Below are 23,961 nucleotides of genomic sequence, written 5' to 3' on the forward strand. Positions count from 1 at the left end.
ATACAGTAAAACATTGGACCACATAAGTGCTCAAAATGTAAATTTTTTGTTCTTAGTTACTTCCCACCACTGATATTAATCAAGGACTGTGTTTATAATGCAGCATTGCTGCACCACTGCCTGTTTAAAGACATTAAAATGACTTGATCCCAGTAAGAACACACACAAACTGCAAAACTACACATGTTTAATATTTATTCTGTTTCAATTAAATGCATTACATATTCTGGCCAAACCTCCCAGTAAGGATTTATTTCTTACATGTTAGAAAATACAAAATAAAATACAATTAGCTTGAGGTTTAAAAAGCCTTTATGGGTAAGCCTAAAAACATAAGTGGTTCTTGATTTGTAAAATTCAAGGAGTCTGTACAAATGACCATAACGTGTCTGGTAGCCTTTAAATGTGACAGAATGAAAGCATGAACTGTAATATGACAAGAAAGTCAGTGGTGTAGGTGAACAGACAGATGACTCCTGTTCTCTTGTATTTACAAGAAACTGCAGCGTCAGAGATGCACCGAGGAGGAAGCATCAACCACAGACAGTAAACTGGTTAAACACGAGAAGAGGAAACTATGGCGATGCTTGTTCTAAACAAGGCCGAGAAGGGAAAGTCAAAACAGGAAGAGGTGTCCAAAATTTTGTGCACTGTTTGGTCAGAAATGAGCTAAGAAAATAAAAACACTCCTGCCTTTTAACCAGGCCTTCCCTTGTTCAGGAACTGTCTATCACAGTTCAGCACTCAGTGTTTAAGTAACTTATTTTCTGGGAGAAACACACAACTGCCCAGCAAGGAGAATCACTGGCCAACCGACTGCTGTGTGGGCGTTAACAGGAATGAGGCCGCAGTGCAACATGAGGGTTTATCCTCACAATACACCAGCAGGTCTTTTGCAAGTTAAATCCCCAACAGAGCCTGAAGTGGACAGAAAGAAGACAAACTGATCCAAATGACTCTGATCAACATTTACTGACTTTGTGTAAGACTTTGAAACTGTAAAACAACAAAAAAAGAAACACCAACAGTGGCACACTTAGAAAATGGGACCTGGTGTGAGATTTGTGAAATGGATATCAACTATTTGAAGTTTTTTTCTTTTTTTTTAAATACACGTCTCTCATTGAAAACAGTTACACAACCAACATACATGCTACTGAAGTCATTCACCAAGACACTGATTAAGGGAGACGGCTCTGTGCCCAACACTGACCTCCCAGTATGGAGGAGGAAGAGGAGGAGGTTCTTTATGTAGATAAATTCAGGGTTAACGATTAACAACAAACGACTATTAACACTATTTGTTTAATGTCTGTGTAAACAGAGCAGGAAACGTGGGTATAAATCTGTTTTTCCACACTCATACATTCATCTATGACAACCTAGTTTCTATTCTTGGACTGGTGTTTGTCTGCAATTGTCCAAACTCACTAGTTTCCCGGCCACATTTCAGCAAAAAAAACAAAAACATTCTTTGATCTCAGGCAACATGAAAATTTAATTTTAATTAAAAAGGTAATAAGTATTTTGGAATTCTGCGCCATCTAAATCTTAGAAACTCAATGTTTTGGGCAAAGCAGCTGTGTTCTTGTTTTGTACAATCCCTTGTAGTGTGCCCTGAAATTTAATGCTAATTAGTATGTAATCGTTACATGTAAATAGATGTAGTTTCATTCCTTTCAGGGTCTCCCCAAAACTTTCCAACACAGACTGAACAGACTCTGAACAAAACAATGCATTACTCATATTTAAAAGAAATGAAAGTATCTAGAAGCTCAATGTGGTAGCTGTGATGGATTTGTTCAATTTTAGTATAAATCTGCACATGCATTTCACATATCAGAGGACTGATAACTTCCAGTTAAACATGTAAAAATGTTGAAAAATCTCACAGGCCGCCTGCCATCGTAAAGGACTGGAAAAGTACAGGGTCGCTCCTTTTCAAAAAGGGCTTCATGTTGTTACAGTGCCTCCAAAAAAAAGCAGCTGGGAGGATTTTAGGGATCTCTATTTTTAATTAATTCAATCACATGACACTCTCAATATAACTTCAAATGCTAGAGTGAGTTTGAATAAAGTGTAGTGAGTACTGTTAGTGGAAAAAAAGACAGGACTTTTGACATTTCAATCTAGTTTTGAGCGCATGTTTAAATAAATTATATTCTGGAGAATTAATGTGGCATTCGTAGCCTGGTGTTGAAATCTCTAAATCCATATTCACTGCATTGCATTCAACAATCCATTCTGTAGAGCGTACACTCCATCTTGGTCCTCTCCTCCAAAAAATGAAACCACAAAGACCAACAGGATGGAAAAAAAACACAATACTGCAATGCCAGTGAAGAGTGAACACAGTCTGGGGAGTAAAGGGGGGGCATCGAAAGATTCAGAGAGATGGGTTTATTCTAAGTCTCTTCATGGGGTCAGCAGGTGCTGCTGAATCAGTCCTATACAGTCCCCACTTTGCTTTGGTGCGTTCTGCGCTGGGCCAGGCTGGGCTGTGCTGTGCCGAGCAGGGCCAGTGGAGGAGGAGGGGGTGAGGAGGAGGAGGAGGAGGAGAAGGGGGGTGGGGGGACAAGCTCCTCAGGAGAGTTCAGACTTGCTGAGTGCGATGGCCAGCTCCAGGTCTTCTTGTTCCTGCTGGGTGAGCCTGGCAAGTCGCTCCTTTTCCTCTCGCTCGCTCTCCCGCTTTGCCCACTCTATCATGTCTTCCTCTGTTGGATACTGCTCCACGAACACAGAAAACACACACACACACACGCGCAAACACACACGCACAGGTCACACACAAGGAGGAAGTAAAGAACAACACATATGCAAAGAAATATGGGGGTGAAAGGAGACACAAACACAGACAAAGACATGTACAGTTAACAGATTCTCAAAGATAAAAACTTGTTCTCAGAGCCTGATGATAACAGATCAACAACAACAAAAATGGCGCGATGATAAAACACATGCCATTATCATTTAACATTATAATCTCCATAAAGGAACTGCTAATTGGCAGGCTGTTGTATCCCATTTCAAAAGAATTGCAGTTTTTCTGGCTCTGCAACACCCGTGTACTCATGTTTACAGGAACAACATCTCAGACTTTTGCTGCCACTTTGGGTTTATTTATACTTTCTATGAAGTCAGTATGGATACACTGTATCTCAGATAATATATCGGCCAACTTTTAAATAAACACAGAAAAACATTTGAAATAATCCCTTAAACATGTTTTTTAATAATTGTGCCTTTGACGAGCGGGAGATTTTGGACAAACAATAGTTCCTCAAACATCTTTCTGTACTGCAAAGTCTTGTTTTTTTTTAAGATTATTTTTGAGGAACTTTTGCCAGGAAATGAGTGAAATAAAACCATAGAAATGACATGCAACAAAAAGGTCCATAGCTGGAATCAAACCAAGTGTGTTACAGCTTTTGTGGTTTGTATCTTAGCCCTGCAATTTCTTATGGATTATCAGCCAGCATGTACGCTCATACTTATTATATCAATGTCAGTATATCTGTTGGTATCTCTACAGCTGTGATGTGGTAGCTCACAGGGGAGTAAGTGGATAAAATAGTGCCACGGTAATTCAGTGGGGCCATCACAGTGTGGGTGATGTGTGGTCAATATTTTGAGAACCTCCTCACAGGTGTAACTAACAACATTATCTGTAGTTAACAAACAGGTATCTGTGTCAGTGAGCCAGCATGCGCCACATCAGGACCCTGGAACTGACACACCTGAATGCAACACGGCCATCGTTGTTATTAGTTACACCTGAACAAAACCACAAATGACAACAAGCTATTTAACCAAGATGACCATGAAGAGAGTGAAGGTCTTTGCCTCTCAAGCGTGTGTGATGTGATCAGGACAAAAGCAAGGACTCAAATATAAAGCATGGAGCGGAATGAATGAAAGGCGGGAACTTTAAAATAAATAAAAACACACAGTAACGCTGGTTAAGTCAGTTAATCATTAGAAAACTGTCCATGCACTGTATCAACGGGTTTGTTACTCTCAATGAACGACAGACAGAAACATCACAGGTCATCCAGTGCGTATCCACCCATGCAAAAGGGAAAGTAAGAAGCGATAACGACGTTCACAAGAGCTGATGAGCACATGGTTTCAGTGTAGAGTAGAGCCGAACATGCATGATGGGAACATTGAAGAAACATGTAACAGATTTAGTAGAGAACATGCATTTATTACTTGTAGGTGATACGTCCCAATGCTGCTTTTAAATGTGAATGAAGTCAGACATCAATAAAGCACTTAGCCAGAGGAATGATGTGTTGTGCTGTTTAAGAAACCCTTCACATATCTGCCATGTTTTTTTAACTGAAGCTGGGACTGTGTCAAAATACTTGGAAGGACGTGTACTGTACTGGTTTTGGATCAGTTTGTACAAATTCTCTAAATGTTACATAATTGCCTGCTTTCAGTGTGGCCACTGGAGTATTAAAACATATGAAAATGAAAACTAACACGATTAATAACATGTCTACCTTCATTATTGTCAGAGTTTACCATCTGTTATTGTACAAAATAACAAAATCAGACCGAGCTTACAACGTGAAACGACTATGCAGAGATTACCAAAAGTCGGCTGCTTGAAAGGAAGAAAATAATCTGAAGTTTAAAGCATGCTTTGATGTCAGCGTGATGTCGAGTGTCATCACGACACAAATGAACTGCAAAAATGTCGGCATCGTCCTTTAAAAAAAGCTCAGGCATTTGCAGATAGTGGTGTCATGGATGCACATAGAAGCCAGAGATGGTGCCCTTGATTCAACTCTTTATTCAACTTTCATGACAGAGGTGTAACGACACAGAGAGAGAGAGAGTGAAAGAGAGAGAGAGAATACAGACAATCTGTTTCTCGACCAGACAAGGGCTGAAATTAACTGATAAATGAAAGAATGAATGGATGGATGGATGAACAGATGGATGCATGGATAAATAAATAGTGGTAAAGGTGAAAAACAAATAAACACTGATTTGAGGAATGGCAGAGGCAGTGGTATGAGTGAATGAGAGCCAGCTATTCAAACACACAGTTAGTGCGTGCAGGTCAGGGTTCACCGGGGACATGCGGGTGCAGTCATGTGACAGGAGAGGCACTAGGATCAGCACTTTAATAATGGTCATCCATCCCAAGTTCACAGCGTGACAGTACATTTCTATGCCGTATTACAAAGGGAAGAGCTGAGAGGATTTTAATACTGTTACTAATTACTTACTGATGCAACAACAGAGGTTTAATCTGTGTTTCGACCATGGTACGACAGCTTCTTTTATTGTTTTGAATGACTATTTGCACTTAACTGAGTGAGAAGAAAACAGACTTCTACAGCAACCTGGCTCTCACTTGTGAGGAGAAATTATTAAATGTGATACTTCTCAGAAAAAAGCATTTGTAGTGTCGCTCAGCTGCCAGACATTTTTTTCCGACTGGTTTGTGAAACACTGATAAATTCATGAGTTTATAGATTGAAATGGGATCTCACTCATGACGCAGCAGGCGTTGCTCTGCATCTCTTTTAGTCAAGGTTAACTGACGTGATGCCTTTAGGCCCATAAATGTGCCGACTAAGCGACATATTGACTGAACCAGGATGACCGCTTTGCACCAATGCCGGCAATTTGAAATTTTACCTGAGATGCAATCGCAGCGTAAAAAAAAAGGTGCATTAAATGAAACATTTTGTAATAAAACAAAAGAAATATCTCATTTAGGAATGAAATAAGGCCACATGTAATGTCAGTGTGCCGAGTTGGGATGGCTAACGAAAGCCAAATACAAGCAGCCTCTCATCTCTCCATTCACTGCCAACCCTGAGGAGGGACTTGCTATCATAACGATAGGTATTTATAATTCTTTACTTTGTAACAGAATCTGTGCCTGTTACTAAATACAAATATGTTGCATAGTTTATATATGAATTGCTATAATGACATCTCTGTACATTTCCTTTTAAAGTAAGACAGTGCAACTTCAAATCATAAGGCTTAAATTAAGTGCAATCCCATTATATAAATCAGTAACAAAAAATAATTACAAGTATCAAGAATCTTTACATGGCAAGGAAATATTGCAATCATATCAAAGAGCTAAAATATACACCAGCAGCAGACAGGATGCAAGAAAAAGAAAATCAAATATAGAAGATTTAATAGCTTATGTCAGCTTAGCTCAAGAAAACGAGGTTTTCAAATAAACAAATATCAAGAGCTCCTGTGTGACACTTTACGTAAGCCGATAGATTCACTTCTTTGGGACTTTTTTTAAAATGGCAGTGGATGGAGTGATTTATAAAGCTGGCCTGATTTGTTTGCGACTTTATTGAACAACTAAACGTGATTTATTAGCAGGAAAATAAAAAGGAGAAGATGGCGCGACTATTGAGAGTCAGGTGAAGGTGAGGGAGAGGGCGAGAGGGAGGTGCTCACTTTGTCAAAGCTGGCAAATCGGTCAGCTTCCCGTACGTTGTGACGAGGAGGGGAGGAGGGGGCGAAGGGGTCGGCTAAAGGATCCTTGGCAGGCAGGGAAGAGGAGGAGGCTGAGGAGAAGTCTCCCGTAGGGAAGTGCCCTCGTCGTTGGAAGGAGTCAGAGGACTCTGTTCTGGAGATGGACGATCTCTTACCTGATGAAACAGACACACAGACAGACAGAGACAGAGACACAGATAAGGGATCGGCAAAAAAGTAAGACATGAAGCAGAATATTTTAACGCATACTATTAATACATCCTGAAAAGAGGCACTACACATGACAAAAGTTACCTTTCCATAGTGAGAGTGAACGATGACAGCACTGACCTGGAGGTGGAGGAGGTGGTCTCGTTGGTGTACCCGTTTTTGGGGGCAGGGCTGGGGGCACATCAGGGCCGGCAGACTGGCTGTCTTCCTGGAACAGGTTTTTATTGTTGATGCCAAACTGGTCAGCACCGTTTGACTGAAACAGAACATTGACACCGGATTAAATACACACTATGTTTTCAAAAACAGGAAGAATATATGACGTGTGAAGAGGCTGCTAATAAACACACGTCGATTTTCCAACATGCATCACTGTTGCATGTTGTATGTCCTGTCTGATAAGTTTAGTGTCCAAGTGTTTCCTCCCAAAACCACAACACACTCAACAACTCACTCACAGTCTTCCTGAATGTTTTGGTATTACAGCAGAAGTGAGTTCACTTCGACTTAAATGACTGACAGTTTTTATTTCTGACTTGACACACACACACACACACACACACAAAGTGTTATTTCAGGACTGTGTGGGTGAAGAACAGTGCATTAACAACAACAACGCTCGATTACCTTTGTCAAGGCACTGAAATCTGCAAAGCCCCCTCCAAATGATTCATTACCAAACACAGCAGCGAACGGATCTGAAACACACGACCATGAAAAAAAGTCACTGAGCACAGGAAACTGACATACAGACACCGTGAATAACACGTTACATTTTTTTTTTTTAAACAGCTGCAGTGGGATCTGTCCCCAGAGGATGGCACTATGGCACAAGTCATACCTGGATCTGAGCTGGCGTTGACTGTAGTACCACCTGGAGCGAACGGGTCATTGGTTGCTGCAGTGTCCTTCTGAAAACAGAACATACACGTTACCGTAATGTACATTCTGCTGTGCAGATGAAAATCCTTGAACCGAATGTGATTAATTTAAACTAGAAATTATGTACATTCATTTCAAATTAAGCACTAAATTCACATTTGGAGCTGCAGCAATCACTGAATTTATTTTCTTCTTCATTCAGGTTTATGGTGACATGATAAAACTAAATGTACCTCATTTGTTAATACCATTTTCAATTTTTTAATGTTCCTTTTGATTACTATTTTGCAAGGTAGACCAAGAAGCAATCATTGAGCTGCTGACAAACAAACAAGTAAAATTCAGATAAAACAATATATATTTTACTACAATACTTATACCTAATGTGAACATTTATATTAAAAACTCTGAAAACTTAAAGTAAAGCTTTGCTAAATGTTGAAAAATACATATTTTTGTTCAAATGATTACAGTTTAAAATTTCCGCCAGTTCACTGCTGCGTTTACAAAAAATACTGATAACTTTAAACAGCCTCATATTCAACTAAGATTTAATTGTTGCCAAATTCTTTATATTAAACATACCCAATACATTGTGAACAAGTTTGACAGCATGCCAACTCACCACGGCCAGATCCGAGTTGGGTGGAGAGCAGCTGAAGGGATCTGTCCCTCCGTCCTGAGAGCCAAACGGATCCGCCTCCCCAGCGGCGTTCATTTTGCCTCCAAATGGGTCCGAATCGGCCATATTGTTCCCCGTGGAGGTGAATGGATCCTTGGCTGCTAAAGCTGGATTGGTAGGTTTGGAGGTGAATGGATCTGTAGCTGCTGCTGCTGGTGGTGCAGTTGGTGGTGCAGTCGGTGCGTCGTTCAGCTTCGCAGCAAACAGGTCTGGTTCTGGCATGCCAGTAGTGGTACCAAATGGGTCAGCTGAGGCAGAGAAAGGGTCATCTGAGGAAAAGGGGATGCTGGAGGTCTGTGCAAAGAAGGAGTCTGCAGCAAAGGGGTCAGAGCCTTTGAAGGGATCTCCTCCGAAGGGATCTGAGAGCAACAGACGAATACGAATGAGAATTTGTACATCAAACACATATTGAAGTATCTTAAGATTTATTTCACACTAAAGAGTGGTTTAACTTCAAGAAACTCACCTGCAACATCTGCTTTTCCAAACGGATCATCTTTGAACGGATCGTCTGTAAGGTGAAAAAAACATTAATCAATACGACATTGACAACACATGTACAAGAATTTGGTACCACAAATTGTTAACTTGTTAAAACACTTTAAAATGAACAATAAACGCAAATAAATCTGTAAAACAATTAAGTTTTAAGGTGTAGGACAGCTTTTGCCAAACAAAGGGAATCTCAGTATGCAGCAATTTTATCGGTAAGGTTGTATTAACTAAACTCGACGTTTGTGGTGACTCACGGTCAGTAAAGGGGTCTGAATGGAAGAAGTCCATCTCAGGCAGGGAGGGAGGGCTGGTCTGAGGCGGCATGGAGCGAGGGCCGACTTGAGGTGGTAATGAGGTGGTGGTTGTGGTTTCTGGTGACTCTGCTGGCTCCTCTTTGCTCTCTGGTTCTGGCGATGCAACCTATTGAACAGCAGGCAGAGGGCATTGCTCATAATTTGAACACTACAGTAAATGCCGTGAACATTTAATGAATTAAATCGGGTAAGATTCCAATGCATTCTTTAGGTCCTTTTATGAGGCATTTACGCTTCTGCATATCGTCAATATATGGTCGGCTTATACAAGACAAATTTTACTAGGCCAAATGGCACTGACCGTCTGCATAACACAGGCATACTTTAGTAACATTTACCTTTGGTGGGCTCACTTTAGGCGATTCCTCTGCTTCATCTGTGACCTCCGAGGAGATGTCAGGTGTAGGGCTTCTTTGTTCCTGAGAGAGAGTACAACACAGCAATGGCAAGTGTTACTTACAGAAAAGCATCCTCTGAGACTTGCATTATATTTTACATTTGGTATAATTCTTGTGACGCTATAAAACTGTGATCACATTGAATATACATCATGTCTGATTGTCTTGAATGACTGTTGGGTGTTAAAAGAGGACCCTATTTTTGGTGATTAAGGTCAGTGTATTACCCTAACAGAGTTCTCCTGTGGCTTGGCAAGAGATGACACATTATTGTACATCTCAGAGGAGGCTAGACTAGTATAGAGATCATCCAAGGGATCAGGTTTCATCTTTTCCTCCTCTGGAGTCTTTGGACTCTCGTCCTCCTTCTCTTCTTCCTCTTCTCTCTCGTTCACTCCTTTCTCTTTTTGATCTGAATGTTCTTTCTGCTGATTGCAGACAGCAGCTGGTTCTTCCTCCTTCAGCTCTTTCGGCTGGTCATCCTGGAAGAGGTCCTGCTGGAAAGGGTCCGCCTGGTACAGCTCTGCACTGAGGCCTGCAGATCCGTTGACCATGACAGGAGAGCTATCCTCCAGGGCTCTCTTCCAGCTCAGCTGGGCAGTTACTGACCTCTCCTCCACCTGCAGGTCATTCAGCTTCTGCTGAACCTAAGACAACGGAGAGATGGAGAGGTTCAAAGTATAGGTCCTGCATAGAAAAAGTAATTTTTATGAGCATGAGACAGATTCATAAAAACCAACCTGTGCAACTTGCGTAAAGGAGTCGCGGACAGACTCTTGCAGAGGTGTGAGCTGCTCCTGCGCTGCCTGGACCTTCTCCTGCAACCTCCTGCTCTCCTCCTGCAGAGCGAGGAGCTCTTCTCGGGCCTGGACCAGCTCCTCCTCATACTGACATATCCTCTGCTCCTGCTCCTCGTGCTCCGACTGTAGAGATGAAATCTGATAGACGCAATCATTATGAATAAGCTGCTATCACTCCAGATTGGAGTCATGTGGATGGAATCAGTTATCAGTTCAGACTATTGGCAGGCTTCACTCGCGATCAGTCATATCTGTAAAAATGAAGTATTGAAAGAAATCTCCCATGAAGAGAAGACATACCAGCTGGGTCTCTTGGCTGGTCTGCTGGCGAATATGAGTCAGTTGCTCCTCCAGAGAGCCTTTCTGTTGGTCCAGCTCCTCCAAGGCCTCCTGGACCTTCTGACGCTGAGCCTGTAGCCTCTGCAGCTCCTCATTTTCCCTTGCTACCTCGTCCTGCAAGTCCTGCAGACATCAAGCCAAAGAGGAGAAAGGGGAATATAAGTAATGTGTTCATAATGTGTTTGTGGAAAACAAGAGATTCTTTAATCTTCAGAATACAGAGTGAGAAAAAAACATTTGGTATCTGAATTTAAAATGCACATGAGGCCAACTGTTTGACAGAAGTCTGCCCACTGGTATCAAGCAGGAGCAAAAGGGAAGTTGCTAGCTGTATGATTTTTATTTTGGTTTAGATGCTGATGATTGTTTATATATAAATACATCAGGTAGACTTCTATTATCCTGCTGAGCAGAGCTTTGCAACTGAAAGGATAGCAACAGTCCAAAGAGGGCAGATTAATAATCAGCAATGCCTCCACCAATCTGATGGAAACAAGCATCAACATTGTCTATTTTTTGTTTAGCTTTAAATAGCTAATTTTATAGCCAACTTTCAAGAAACGGATGTCAGAGCTCTGAGCCACCTCTACATATAAATTCTCATTCTTTTAGAAACCCTGCAGGGGAAGACTTAGTGTTGTAGCGTTAGGCAGGGGCCAGCAGCACAGATCACGACAGCGACAATGTGTGATGTCGAAGAATATATTTAGAAAACACATCACAGTATAAATAGCCAAAAGCACTTGAGGCTATCCTGAAGGGCAGCTAAGAAACTCAGCTACATCAGCACAAAACTCCCCTGAGATCCGCACTCACACTCCGGCATCAGACTGAATTCCCAAAAGCGGAGCAGACTAGCCCTTTAAGCCATCAGCTCCCAAAAATAGAGCCCATCTCTCAGGCTCAGAGCAGGCAGACACGCCTACACAAGGACGCCATAAATGTGTTCTGAACAAGCATCTAAGATTGCCGGCCAAATGTATTATTGATCTCTTCCTGTAGCAGCTATATACATTACAACAGCTGCTTTGGCACCTACAAATCTTACTGTCAGCTTCTTCTCATCTGGATTTTTATTAAAAAACAGCAGCAGTCCAGACATGCTCATACATGTACAAAAGTGACGTAACACCAGAAGAAGAAGAGCAAGAGCAAACACCTACACGACAATGCCATCAATCCTGTCTGCCCATAAATTCCTCTCTCTCCTGGTGTCCAGTGCACTGGGAACAGAGACAGACAAACAGAGACTGACTATGAGACCTTACCTGCACTTCGTTGCTGCGCTGTCTGATGGCCTCCTCTTTCTCCTTGATCTCCTCTTCCACAGAACTCTTCTCCCTGGGGGCCCAGCACAAGAGACAGGAGTATTTAGCCACAGAGGACAGAGAGGGCAGACCCGGTACTCCAAGTCCACCCAGCCAGTTCTCTGCTAAGCCTTCTTTACCATGCCCCTGAACCACTACCACCTCTTCTCCCTGAGCCACCATGATGTTGTGAACTCCACAGTACAAATAGTGCCGCCTGAACGCCTGCAGTTACAGCAGGTGTATGTGTGTGTGTGAACTGAGATGAAGAAAGGTGGAGTGTGTGTGTGTGTGAGGCTTCAGGGCTGCGGATGCACGGCGCTGGCTGTAGAAAGTGAGCATGTGCTTGCTCAGTGAAATGTGTGGGAGATGAGGAGTGAGAAGCAGATGGCTGCCTTGAGGATGAAGGGAGAAGGAAGGGGAGGAGGGATGAGTGATGATAAGGCAACCCACAACATTCATCATTTGTGCTGCCCTCTGCTTCACTCTTTTATCCAGCCCCCAGAGAGGAAATGGAACAGGGTGGAGTGAGAAGTAAGAACCCATAATAATTTTTTATTTTTCTGCCATCACTAATCGTAAAAAAATAACACCAGAAACAACAACAACATGATTCCCTTTACTTCAGAGGTGTGCTTTAGTCAAGTCACAACCAAAACTCATTAAAATGAATCATTAATCATGACTAGGGATGTGATGGTTATAGATTTTGATAGTACGATAAAAATCTTCTGTTTCACGGTTATAATGCATTTATTTATATCACAACACTATGGATATAATAAAATCACATGAACATTTTGGATTGTTTTGCAGTTTTAGTAAAAATGAAAGAAGGAAATTGAAAACATTTCGTATGCAGGCGTTATAAGCGTTATTTATAAATAGGTGCAATTCTCCTTTTCCTGTTTTGTTACCATTGTTTTACATTGCACTGGCATCATTGTTAATATAATAATTTCAGCTCCAGACATCTTGAATATTATCAAATGTATGTAAAAGGACATTATGTTTATATAACAAATGTATAAGAAGGGAAATATCACAGCAAAAATATACAGTATATCACAACATGTTCACTTAACTGTAAACTAATAAAACATACTGATTGATTACATTTTCAAAAAGATCAGCCTCGTACACAAACATGTTGTATTATTGTCTCAGCTCTTAAATCAGTATTCATAATATTTTAGTATGTATAGTGTACCTAACATCACCAAAATTTGCATCGACCTTAAAGAGTAGTTATACTTTGCCGTCCATTTAAAAACATGACTAAAAACAACAGCGGCTATTTTTATACTCTCTCTCATCTCACATCAAAATGCACAACTCCCTTGATAGCAGCACATCTTCTACCAGCAAACCAACTGTCAGCTCTCTCCCATCTCCTCTTACCCGTCATCCTCATCCTCATCATCATCATCATGATCATCCTCGCCATCCTCCGCATCATGAACTGAAGCTCTCTCCCAGATTTTAAAGCAGTCACAAGCAAACATCATCTCTCCAAGCTCCTCTCGATCTGCTGCCTGTCTGAAGCTCAGATCTGTCACTTAGCTTCCATTTCTCTCCATCTTTCATACCTCAAACATCTGTTATTCTGTGTGTGCGTGTGTCTGCATGTGTGTGTGTGTGTGTGTGTATCGAAACCTATGGGGGGGGGTGGGGTGGAAGGAAACTTTCTCACTTCTCACTCTCAGCTTTCATAAACAGGGAAGCTGAAATTTAACCCTATAAAAACTGATACTGATAACCTGACAGATAACCATAAGTTCAACAAACTAGAAGTTAAAGGTTCGGTAAACATACTCTTATGTGGTAATTTGATTTCATTTTAAAAACGGAAGGGAAGTATTCTGGAGCATCTCTTCCTCACTGTCAGACAGCAGCTACATAACTTTATAACCATCTGCTGTGTTTGGTAGCCTGTAGCAAAAACACAGTTTATTTATTTATTTTCACTGAAGCTGTGTGTGTGTGTGTGTGTGTGTGTGTGTGTGTGTTCAAACAAAGTCAGAGAGAGTGAGACTGATATAATCTTACATAACTGAACCAGTGTGTCCCAGTATATTTACATATGCAATTTGACCAGCTCACCCAGTTCCCTGTGTTTGTGGGAAATGCTGCATCCTGCTGGTCAGTGCTGGATACTTCACCATTTTTTTAAACATATATGAGAACAAAAGCTTACCTTTGTAGTTCGACAATCTCATTACTGAGAGAGTCCAGCTCCTTGATGGCCGAGAAGTCAGCTGCCAGGTTAACCACGTTATTCTGGAGAGGAAGCGAGGCAGAGGATAGAAGAGGATTAAACTCAGTACTGAAGGTAAAACGATGATGAAAGCTCCTTGAATCTAGACTAAGAATTACCTCTAATCGTATATGTAAAGTGTATGCTCATTGTGTAACATTAGAGGAGACATGTGTTGGTGAGAAATCAGCACAGCACAAACAAATGAACGACAGCGCTACACTGATGGCTTTACAAAATTTACACATGATCCATCACAGATGGAAAAACAAAATGGCAGAGATGGGAAGGAGACTAACTCGTGGGTAATGATACTGGGAGGATACTACGAATATAGAGAAGCTCTGGGTCCAAGGTTTTTCTTCAAATATATCTACAGTGTTGGATTTAACTTTGCTCTGTAACTTTAAGAAGGTGGAGACTCCCAGAAACTCCACTGCTCTTCAAGTTAAATCGAGCAAAAGTCAATCCTTTCATTTGCATCTACAGACAGACCGTGATGCCGCTGGTACATCCTAAAATACTTTAAACAGCAACCTCTGCTCTCGTCAGCTTACCTCCTAAACATAAATATTTAAGTAACTAAAGATGATAAACTCTGGGACAAATACAGACGAATACAGGTAAAATATAATTTTTTTAGGTCGAGTAAGACAAGACGGAAAGATGACAAAGAGAGGCGGCCTGTTAAAAGCAATGAGATGCTCCCCAAATAAGTAAATTAGCACACACTCACTCAGGATCATCCTGCTGCACACATGAAGTGGATGAAATGTAAAAAATGTAAGAGTAGACATAAGGGGAAGAGCATAAAAATGTTGCATAAGGAGGAAAAAAGAAAGACAAGCAGCTGCAAGCATAAAAAAAAACCCTAATGCACAAAAACAGGAGAGAAGAAACAACGCAGGTCCAAATAATTTTACTTTTATCAAAATATACAAACTATAAGTCAGATATTATAAAGACATTAAAATAATATTATAGAAGACATAGTAAACATACGAAGGGAGAAGCAAGAAATATGATTTTTGAGTTTAAAACTGAAAAATACTAAAAATACTAAATGCTCTATTTAAATAATAACAAAAATCTTTTTCTGTATCGTCAGGCACATCTACATGTTGAACAGAGATAAGAATAAAGAATTCAGACATCCCAACTTATTATTAATAGACATGAGTGCTCAGAGTGACTCACCTGTTTGATGTTTTGTCTGTCAGATGGAGGGATCATCTCTGGGGAGAGACTCTGCGGAGGGTCCAGGCCTTTAGTCAGCTTCTGATTGATCAGATGGAGCGCCAGGGCAAACTGCTCTCGGGTCAGTTTCCCGATGTCTCCAATGTCACAAAGCTCCCTGAGAACACAAACGGACAGAGGTTACATAAGAGAGTAACGATTTATACCTCGGGCAACGGCTATTTTTGACAGCCCGACTGATCATCAAGTTCAGTGGTTATGGCAGCCAAAACACGGGACAGACACAGCAGGACAGAAGCCAATAAGCCGTGTGAGGATAAAAATCCATATGATGTGACAACATCCTGATCAGATATGTCAGCAAGCACTGCAGTGCTGTGAAAACTAGATTTATATGAGGGGTGAATTTTGTTACTACTTACCAGATACGTGCGAGTGTGGCAGAGGGCAACCCAGTCTTTAGGAAGATATCTCTGACTTCAGGTCCAGACACAAGGCCGTCCATGTCGCTGTCTGTCTTGCTGAACAGCTCATCGTACTTTGCTTTGTCTGCTGACAACACCACCCACTGCACAGGCAACAAGACAGGGTTTTAACCGGCAACAAAGTTGCTTCATAGTGAAATTAAAACAACACCTACAGCAGATGACATAACACTGGCTCCAAAGCTTACTTACCTTCACACTCCCTCTCGTCTTGTTCTTTTGAAAAACGCACTGAACTATCCAGTTTGAAATCATTTTTAAAAAGTTTGTTGTAGTAAAATAAAACGTACTGGGCAGATGGGTCCGGTACTCACAGGGGCAGCTGCTGGTGTTGGGACAGGAGCTGGGGAAGGTTTAGGTGGATGGGGCAAGGTCTTAGAGGCAGCGTGGGAGGAGCGACTGTCTTTGACTGAGGGGGGTGAGGGTAACAGTGGCATCACAGGAGGCACAGAGGGTTTTTTCCTCTTGGAGGGTGGAACCAGGGGAGGGGGTAGGGACATGGGAACAGGCTCTCCCTCCAGAGCTCGGTACACCAGATACATGGCCTGGGAAAGGAGGGCAACAAAAATCAATGATAAAAGGAAATTACCAATGAAACATCCTGTAGTTATTCCTCTTCACATGTCTTTCATGTGCCTGGAATTTGTCGTATTGAGGGCGAAAGAAGTCATTTTCACAGTCTGAGCTACTGAGATTGCAAATATAAGCACACAAATAGAAAGCTTGGTGTAGAAACACTTTCACATCTATTCCTGGAGCAAAATTATGCCGAGAGTCAAACTAGGGAAAACACCTCTTTGAAAACAAGTACTTGAAAGCCCTGATATGACGCCTGAAGATGAATGCTGTGACACATTGAGGGAAACTGTACAGAAAATGCAGCAGTTTCTTTGTGGTTTCTTTATATCAGCAAATTTCTTACCACAGAAAATTCATCTCTGTCCAACATGCCGTCTCTGTCGAGGTCACTGAGCTCCCACACCTTCAACATACACAGATATTACTGTTAAGCATACATCATTACAAAACTATGTGATACATTTCCCTGAACGCCCCCTGACTCGCCACTGATTCTCACTTCCTCAAATTTTCAACTGATTCTTGATTTCACATCACGTTTTTTTTTGTATGGTTTAATTTGTCATCATTTAGACTGTTACATATGAAAACCACTGTTATATAGAATATGAAATTATTTATCTATTACATGTGACTTTTTGTTTTGATAGATGTTTTAATGAGCTAATTGTTGTTTTAAACTCAAATTGGTAACTATTCACCTTCTCGGTTATTTCATTTTATCACTTTGTCAATGGATTAAACTTAAAAGTTTGCGGATCATACCCTGCCGAGGATGTCCACTGGCAGTTTGGAGTTAAGCAGGACAGGCTTGACCTTGTCGCCTGTTAAAATCCCTCCTACTGGACCCAGACTGTCAAAGATGGAGTCAAACTTCATCTTTTCCTCAGGCTGGGGGAAAAACAAAACAAAATAGATGTCCAAAAATACTTTAATAAAAGATCAAAATAAAAAAGTACAGCAAGTAACAGAGAAAGTAATTAATTCTGTTACTCTTGTGTGTGTCATGACACTCACTTGCCTTTGAAGGGTCAATGTTTGACATAATTTGTGTCATATTTGAGCAGACTTGATTTATTTGACATTTTAAATAAAGACTACATACAAAGTGACAGGCATATCTTTCTCCCTTGTGGTTCTTAGATGAGGAGGACAAAGTTATCAAGGCGCATTACATAATTAACACACAGCTCTATGTTACATTAAGACAAAATGAAAACAAACTTGCGAGTGCCTCACCTTTACGACCCAGGGTATGTCAACAGCCACTCCTCCTGCTAACAGCGGGCTGCTGGTATCATGCTGGAGATAAACAAAACCCAGTTATTCTCAGCCTCTTCTAAGAGATGTGTTATGTGTGGTTTCAATGTTTGAACTAAACATCTAACATAAATGTTAAAATAAAAAGACAGTGGAGCACAATTTCAGCTGTCTTGTCATGATATGAATATGCTATGAGTCGACAGTTTCGAGGGGTGACTTTAAATGACCAGCAGCAGCATATAGAGCGTAACAGACTTACAAATTTGGGGGGAGGAACAGCCACGTTAAGGCTCTTGAGCGCCACGTCCATGCCATTTTGAGCACAGGCCACCAACCGCAATGCTATGAAGAATTGCTGAGAGGAACAGAGGTACAGTACGTGATGTAAATCTAGTAATTATAGGCACTGGATGGTCTTAAAACAAACACCTCCATAATGACGTGGATTTTCACCTGCTTGTTAAGAGAACCTTTACGTTCAGAGTCAGCCAAATCCCAGATCTATGGAGACACACACAGTTTACACATGTTCATTACCATCAACATAAACGGGGAAAGACAACAAAGAAGTAATGATGCCGCATTGATCCGAGTCTTTCTTACCTTCCCAAGGACCAAGTCCGCCAAGCCTGACCTCTTCAGGAACAGAGCTGCATCAGCCGCTGCCACACGCCCGCTACCAGTTGGATCAGCCTGAACACAAACACATACAGGTGGACATGCGATCATTAGAGCTAATAGCATCTCAGAAACATCAATACATCTGTACGGCTAAGAAAGATACCTCATTTCTCATCAGCCAATCGCTCTAGATGACAACATTCATAGCAGTGAGGGGGGAGGATAGAAGAGTTTCTGAGTCACCTAAATCAATACTGATGATAAACCAGAGCTTTTTTCTCAGCAGTCTATTAGGTTGATATTGGATCTGTTAGTAGTCCTTTATGAGGCTCACAGCGAGCTCCCCTGACATGTTGGGCAAAGGGAAACATTATTAATTCATAGAGGTACTTCCTTTAGTGGACATAGAGAGCTGATAGGAGAGAAGGGAGATCACTGCTCACAGGAACACAACAGTTTAGCCAAAGCTAGTTTAGAGTTAAAAGGGTCAGCGCTCCTAAACAAACACACACGTTTCCTCAATATAAGTGCACTAGTTCCCTCTGCATCTGTTTTTTTTTTTTTGGTACTTCATATCCAGAGCTACATCACAAAACAAATCATCTTTAAATTACTATATCAAACATAAATAATGGGCTGACTGCTTATTGATACATCATGACTTAATCAACCATATGTTGCTGTTTTTGGGGGAAAATATATTTGCATACCTGCCGATAGTACTTCTCATAGATGGGATTTCCACTGGAGAGCTGTTAAGGAAGACAAAAAAAAATACAATATGAAAATTAAGGCTTACAAACTTAATCCAACTGATGCTAGCACCTTTTAAAACTTTAACAACCTCCTTGTGTGTGTCTGCAAATGTGGCCTCTTTGAGATGTGTGTATGAAAATCATCAAATCCCTAAAAAAATACCTTTAAAATAATTAGAACAAATACTAAAATGCTTTCTCAACTCTGCAGATGCTGTTTATCGCCTCAAACGATCAACAAGTGTTTGCTGGCTACAGTAAGTCTGCCACTCGCTGAGCCAAGCCAGACTGATTCATTGCAGATGGAGGGTGCAGATGCTCATTACGAGTTGTATGTTATTTGTCATCATCGTGCGCGTAGACATTTCTGTCACTAAAGCAGTCAGTGGCCAGAAAACATCTGGCGGGGAAAAACACAGTGACTTTGATCACTGCTCAGACAAAAGGAACAAATGTGACATGTTATTTAGTTCACAGTGGTAGAGAATAACTCTCATAAAAACCTGTTTCACCATGAGAGACACTGACGCTTTTATCCAAAGTGACTTACAGTGCGACGAAGGATATGTTTGTGTAGCAATAAGTACTACTCGCATAGAATCAAGTGATAGTTCAAGAAGTAGATTTACCATGACCAGTTGTTGGTAGTACAGGGAGAAGGTAGAGAGAGGTAGACGCCCCTGATCTGGTAAGAACCAACGGGGAACAAGGACAAGACGAGAAAAGACGACACAGTAGTCTATTTTCTTCTGCAACAAATACAGTTTAAGAAGGCAAATCTTAAAGGTATCATGGTGCAACATGGCTACTCCAGATATGACAGTAAAGTCAGATTGGGGTTGCAATTAATAATTATTTTCCTTTTTGATTAATCTATCTATTTTTTTTTAGAACTGACTGAATAATTTAGCTCCCAGATGTTTGGGTATCCAACACTGAAAAACAAAAGTTGAAGCTTGCTCCACCACTCAATGCACCGTTATGATTAACTATTGACAGAGAAGATCTCCGCTGAATTGCACGCAGAGACTAGGGAGGGTAATGACTTGTGGGCTGTCAGGATCTAGACTACACTTCCCGAGAAGTGTCACTCCACGGAAAACAGCTAATTTGGCTTCCTGTTATATCCTCCCTAAACACTCCCGTTTCCTTTGTTATCCTCTGGTAATACGATTGTCCACTGCTGGGCTGAACAGGAAAAGATTCAGCATTTCCTTCTACGTATGACTAAAACTGACAGTTGATTGTTGTGCTTTTTAAAACGACAGGTGTAGCGAAGTAGGAAAGGAGTGCACAGTAATTGTCTGAACTGTGAATTAGCTTGGGAGTGTCTATTTAACCAGTCGGTAGAGCTGTAACAAACGGACACGCAACATCAACAGGGACGTGTTAAAAATGTCTGTCTCGTTACGGACTCGCACACATAGCCGAGGCGCAGAAGAAGACAAGTCTGCGATCAGCAGAGTTATCTGTCAGCTTTGTCAACGGCCAATTTACAGCGAGATAACTGTCCACACACACACACACACACACACTTAATCTTTCTCTGCACTGATGCAACTTATTTCTCTGACACCACAATAGTGTGCCTGGAACTGTTGGTGGCTGTGACACTGTGCTCATTGTACTGGTGAAACTTTAATTGAGCATTGAAAAAACAAGCCCTCAATCATTGCCCGGCTAGTCCATACAAAAACTGCAGCGCATGGCGAGATACATTTACAGTGTAGAGTACACAGGCCCGGTCTAGTTTGTTCTAGAAATATCAACTCCCACAGTATTAAAGCACATTAATGTCACCTGAAACAACAGGTCAGTGGGAGGATTATCAAGTGAAGCTGACAGCACACTTACTGTCCAACACAGAGATAATGATGGTGGCAGACAGCTCCTGTCTGTTGTTAGAGGCAACAGTGGCTCAGGTAACAAGTCTGAGACTGTAACCTACTTATTAGCCCCGGCTGCTGCCTGCTAAATAACTTATTTACTGTGCAAACAAACACATTACCACACATTTTTAAAAAGCCAGCAACAGACTGGACATTTTGTGACAGCAGTGCAGTGGCTGGCTTTAGTGGCTAGTCAAGCTCAACTTCCTCTTAAAAAAAAAAAAGAGAGAGAGAGGTTGCAAAACAACTTGACAACAACAGTATCTGGAGTTTTGTCTGTTCACGTTGTGGACAGCCGCAGGAGCTAACAGGCTAACACGTCAGAGAGGTCAGCCGGTGAAGAAGCATGTTTACTTCTGATAAACAGCAACAAACAGGCTGGTTATTCAGTCTAATCACACGGGCAGTAAGAAAACACACAACGTTACGTTATATAACGTTATATCACCGTTTGTTTTATTAATTTCCGAGCGGCAGATGCTCTTACTAGTTAGCACACACACAAATAAAATGACAGTAAAGCCACAACAGAGTCACACATGAGTATGTATCGTATTAAAACATCCTCTTTGGACAGGACCAAGTGGCCTGCAGCAAAACGAGGAAACCACAAAACGTACTAATAAACACTGCCAACCGAAACGAAACCAAAACGAGAGGTTACATGTTTTATCTGAAGTTTGATTAAAAAAATAAAAAAAGGCGGTTTTTTAAAAAACAGCCCAACACAAACTAGCTGTTAGCTAGCAGGCTAGCTAGCTAGCTACGCCCTTACGCAGTCCCCAAAGAGATTAAGGCAGAAACTTTTCCCAGTCACAGCAGGACTAAACTTCCAAAAAACAGGGACGAGGGTCGAGGTAAGCTCGCCGATCCGCCTGCCGGGTCTCGCCGACACTGTTGAAATGTCCTCCGAGCGGAGCAGACAGAGGCCACGACACGTTTGTTGTCGTTAGATTTGAGTTGTAAGACAGTGTTACCTGAGTAAGAGACAGAGTGGCAGCCATAGTGTTTCTGTTTCCCACTGCTTTCATGCTGCGCTGCTGCCAGACTCAGACAGGGGCCGCTGAAAAACCCGGCACCGGATCCGCACGACACGGATCGATCCCAAGCCTCGCACTGGATTACTGGATTACTTAACTCACACAGAGCTAAACCATCACCTTTAAAAAGCATTTTAGTATTTGTTTAAATCAAAAACTAAGACACACTTTTTTTAGATGAGCGTTTTATTCCGACTAGTACACATGTTTGTTTGTTTTTTAACACTACAGCACTTTTATTCTTTAACTATTTTAATTTGACTGTATTTATTTATCTATGCACCTGTTATGTTTTGTTTCTACGGCTTTGTTTTAAAGCACTTTGGGTACCACCTGGCTATTGTAAAGGGCTATATAAATAAACTTGATTTTGATTTGTTCTGTCTAGTTATTTTAAAGGTATTTTTTTAGGGATTTAATGATTTTCATACACACATCTTAAAGAGGCCACATTTGCAGACACACACACAAAGAGGTTGTTAAAGTTTTAAAAGGTGCTAGCGTCAGTTGGATTAAGTTTGTAAACCTTAATTTTCATATTGTATTTTTTTTTGTCTTCCTTAACAGCTCTCCAGTGAAACTATGGTGGCCCTGAAGTGCAAAACACAACAGCAAATCAAAAAACACAACAGCAAATTCAAAAAGTTAACAGCGCTCATATTTTGAAAACATGTAATCCATGTCCTTCCAGTTCAAAGGACGGACCACCAGTCCAATCAGCGATGATTCATGTCTCCCGAGGGTACCTACCTTTTCCGTTTTGAATTTGCTATTGTGTTTTTTGATTTGCTATTTTGTTTTTGAATTTGCTATTGTGTTTTTGAATTTGCTATTGTGTTTTTGAATTTGCTATTGTGTTTTTTGACTTTCTATTGTGTTTTTCAGTTTGCTATTGTGTTTTTACATTTGCTATTGTGTTTTATGATTTGGTATTGTGTTTTATGATTTGCTATTGTGTTTTTGAATTTGCTGTTGTGTTTTGCATTTCAGGGCCACCACAGAAATCCCATCTATGAGAAGTACTATCAACAGGTCTGCAAATATAAGATGATTTAGGCAGATGTGCCTCAGTAAAGATTTTATAAACACTCATAAAGCGATGGGTGGAGGTGTACACTGGGGGGCAGCGTAGACTCACACCCATTTTCTTTAAATGTCCAGTGTGTAACATTTAACCCTAGAACACTAACGTTAAAATTAGTAACACCATCACTCACGTTGGGTATATTTTACCAAATTGTAGTACTGTTCTTTAATTTCCCAATATACAATATCACTTTTTTTTAAAAAACGGTACCATAGGGGACCCTTTAAAAAGGCAGCAAAATTATTGAAAAATCAGGTAGGCCTAAACCTTAACAAGAAATTTCCTAACAAAAAAAATTATGGAGCTGGGAACTTGTTCTTTGGTCCACCCATTCCTGGGACATGAGCCTTGTCTGGTGAAGGCACAGACTTTCTGCATCACTGACAGATAGACAAAATGGCACTCTCTATCACTAACGTCGTGCCTCTTGAAAAAAGCATAGATGGGAGGAGGGAAACAAACATACCATTAATGACATCAGTGAGCAGCCTGAAGTGACCCAAGGACCCATGCAACTCAGACAGCAGCAACACAATGAAAATCACATGACAAGAATTGTGTGGGTGAAAATCACCCGACGTTGGTGTTCTAGGGTTAAGCAGATCTATTGATAGAAATTAATTATAATATGCATAACTATATTTACATTTGTGTGTAATCTTTATGTTTTTATGACCCACCTCTTCTCATTGACTTTTGACACTATGTAGAGTGTTGATTTTATGTGTATACATGCATATTTCTTTTATTTTGTGCGGGCAGTGCTTTTTATTTATTGAGTGTGCGTGCAAGGCGCACACTATATGTTATCCACCGCGCTTATTATTATTGAGTGTGCCTGAAAGAGCACACTCTTTAAAACATGCTAA

General features: G+C 40.9%; 1 protein-coding gene across 5 annotated transcripts; it reads right to left on the bottom strand.

The window, feature by feature from the left end:
* Positions 1 to 170: 170 nt before the first annotated feature.
* eps15 (epidermal growth factor receptor pathway substrate 15) lies at positions 171 to 22,067 on the bottom strand. 5 transcript variants are annotated; one of them, XM_019262782.2, is made up of 26 exons: positions 21,943 to 22,067; positions 19,032 to 19,073; positions 18,304 to 18,393; positions 18,154 to 18,201; positions 17,960 to 18,055; positions 17,677 to 17,739; positions 17,203 to 17,328; positions 16,781 to 16,840; positions 16,149 to 16,403; positions 15,796 to 15,941; positions 15,374 to 15,530; positions 14,117 to 14,199; positions 11,881 to 11,953; positions 10,574 to 10,735; positions 10,214 to 10,411; positions 9,701 to 10,120; positions 9,414 to 9,494; positions 9,016 to 9,181; positions 8,733 to 8,777; positions 8,210 to 8,625; positions 7,544 to 7,613; positions 7,330 to 7,400; positions 6,823 to 6,958; positions 6,454 to 6,647; positions 4,213 to 4,234; positions 171 to 2,724 (listed from the first exon to the last, which is right to left on the bottom strand). In XM_019262782.2, the coding sequence occupies exons 1-26, from the start codon at positions 21,994 to 21,996 to the stop codon at positions 2,594 to 2,596; spliced, it is 3,405 nt and encodes a 1,134-aa protein (XP_019118327.2). In that variant the 5' UTR covers positions 21,997 to 22,067; the 3' UTR covers positions 171 to 2,593. The 5 variants fall into 5 exon arrangements, with proteins under 5 accessions (XP_019118327.2, XP_027145804.1, XP_027145802.1 ...); XM_027290003.1 differs by lacking the exon at positions 21,943 to 22,067 and adding an exon at positions 19,706 to 19,894 and having other exon boundaries at positions 16,173 to 16,403; XM_027290001.1 differs by lacking the exon at positions 21,943 to 22,067 and adding an exon at positions 19,706 to 19,894.
* Positions 22,068 to 23,961: the final 1,894 nt, after the last annotated feature.

This window comes from Larimichthys crocea, chromosome XVII (assembly GCF_000972845.2).
Source record: "Larimichthys crocea isolate SSNF chromosome XVII, L_crocea_2.0, whole genome shotgun sequence".
Lineage (NCBI taxonomy): Eukaryota > Metazoa > Chordata > Actinopteri > Sciaenidae > Larimichthys > Larimichthys crocea.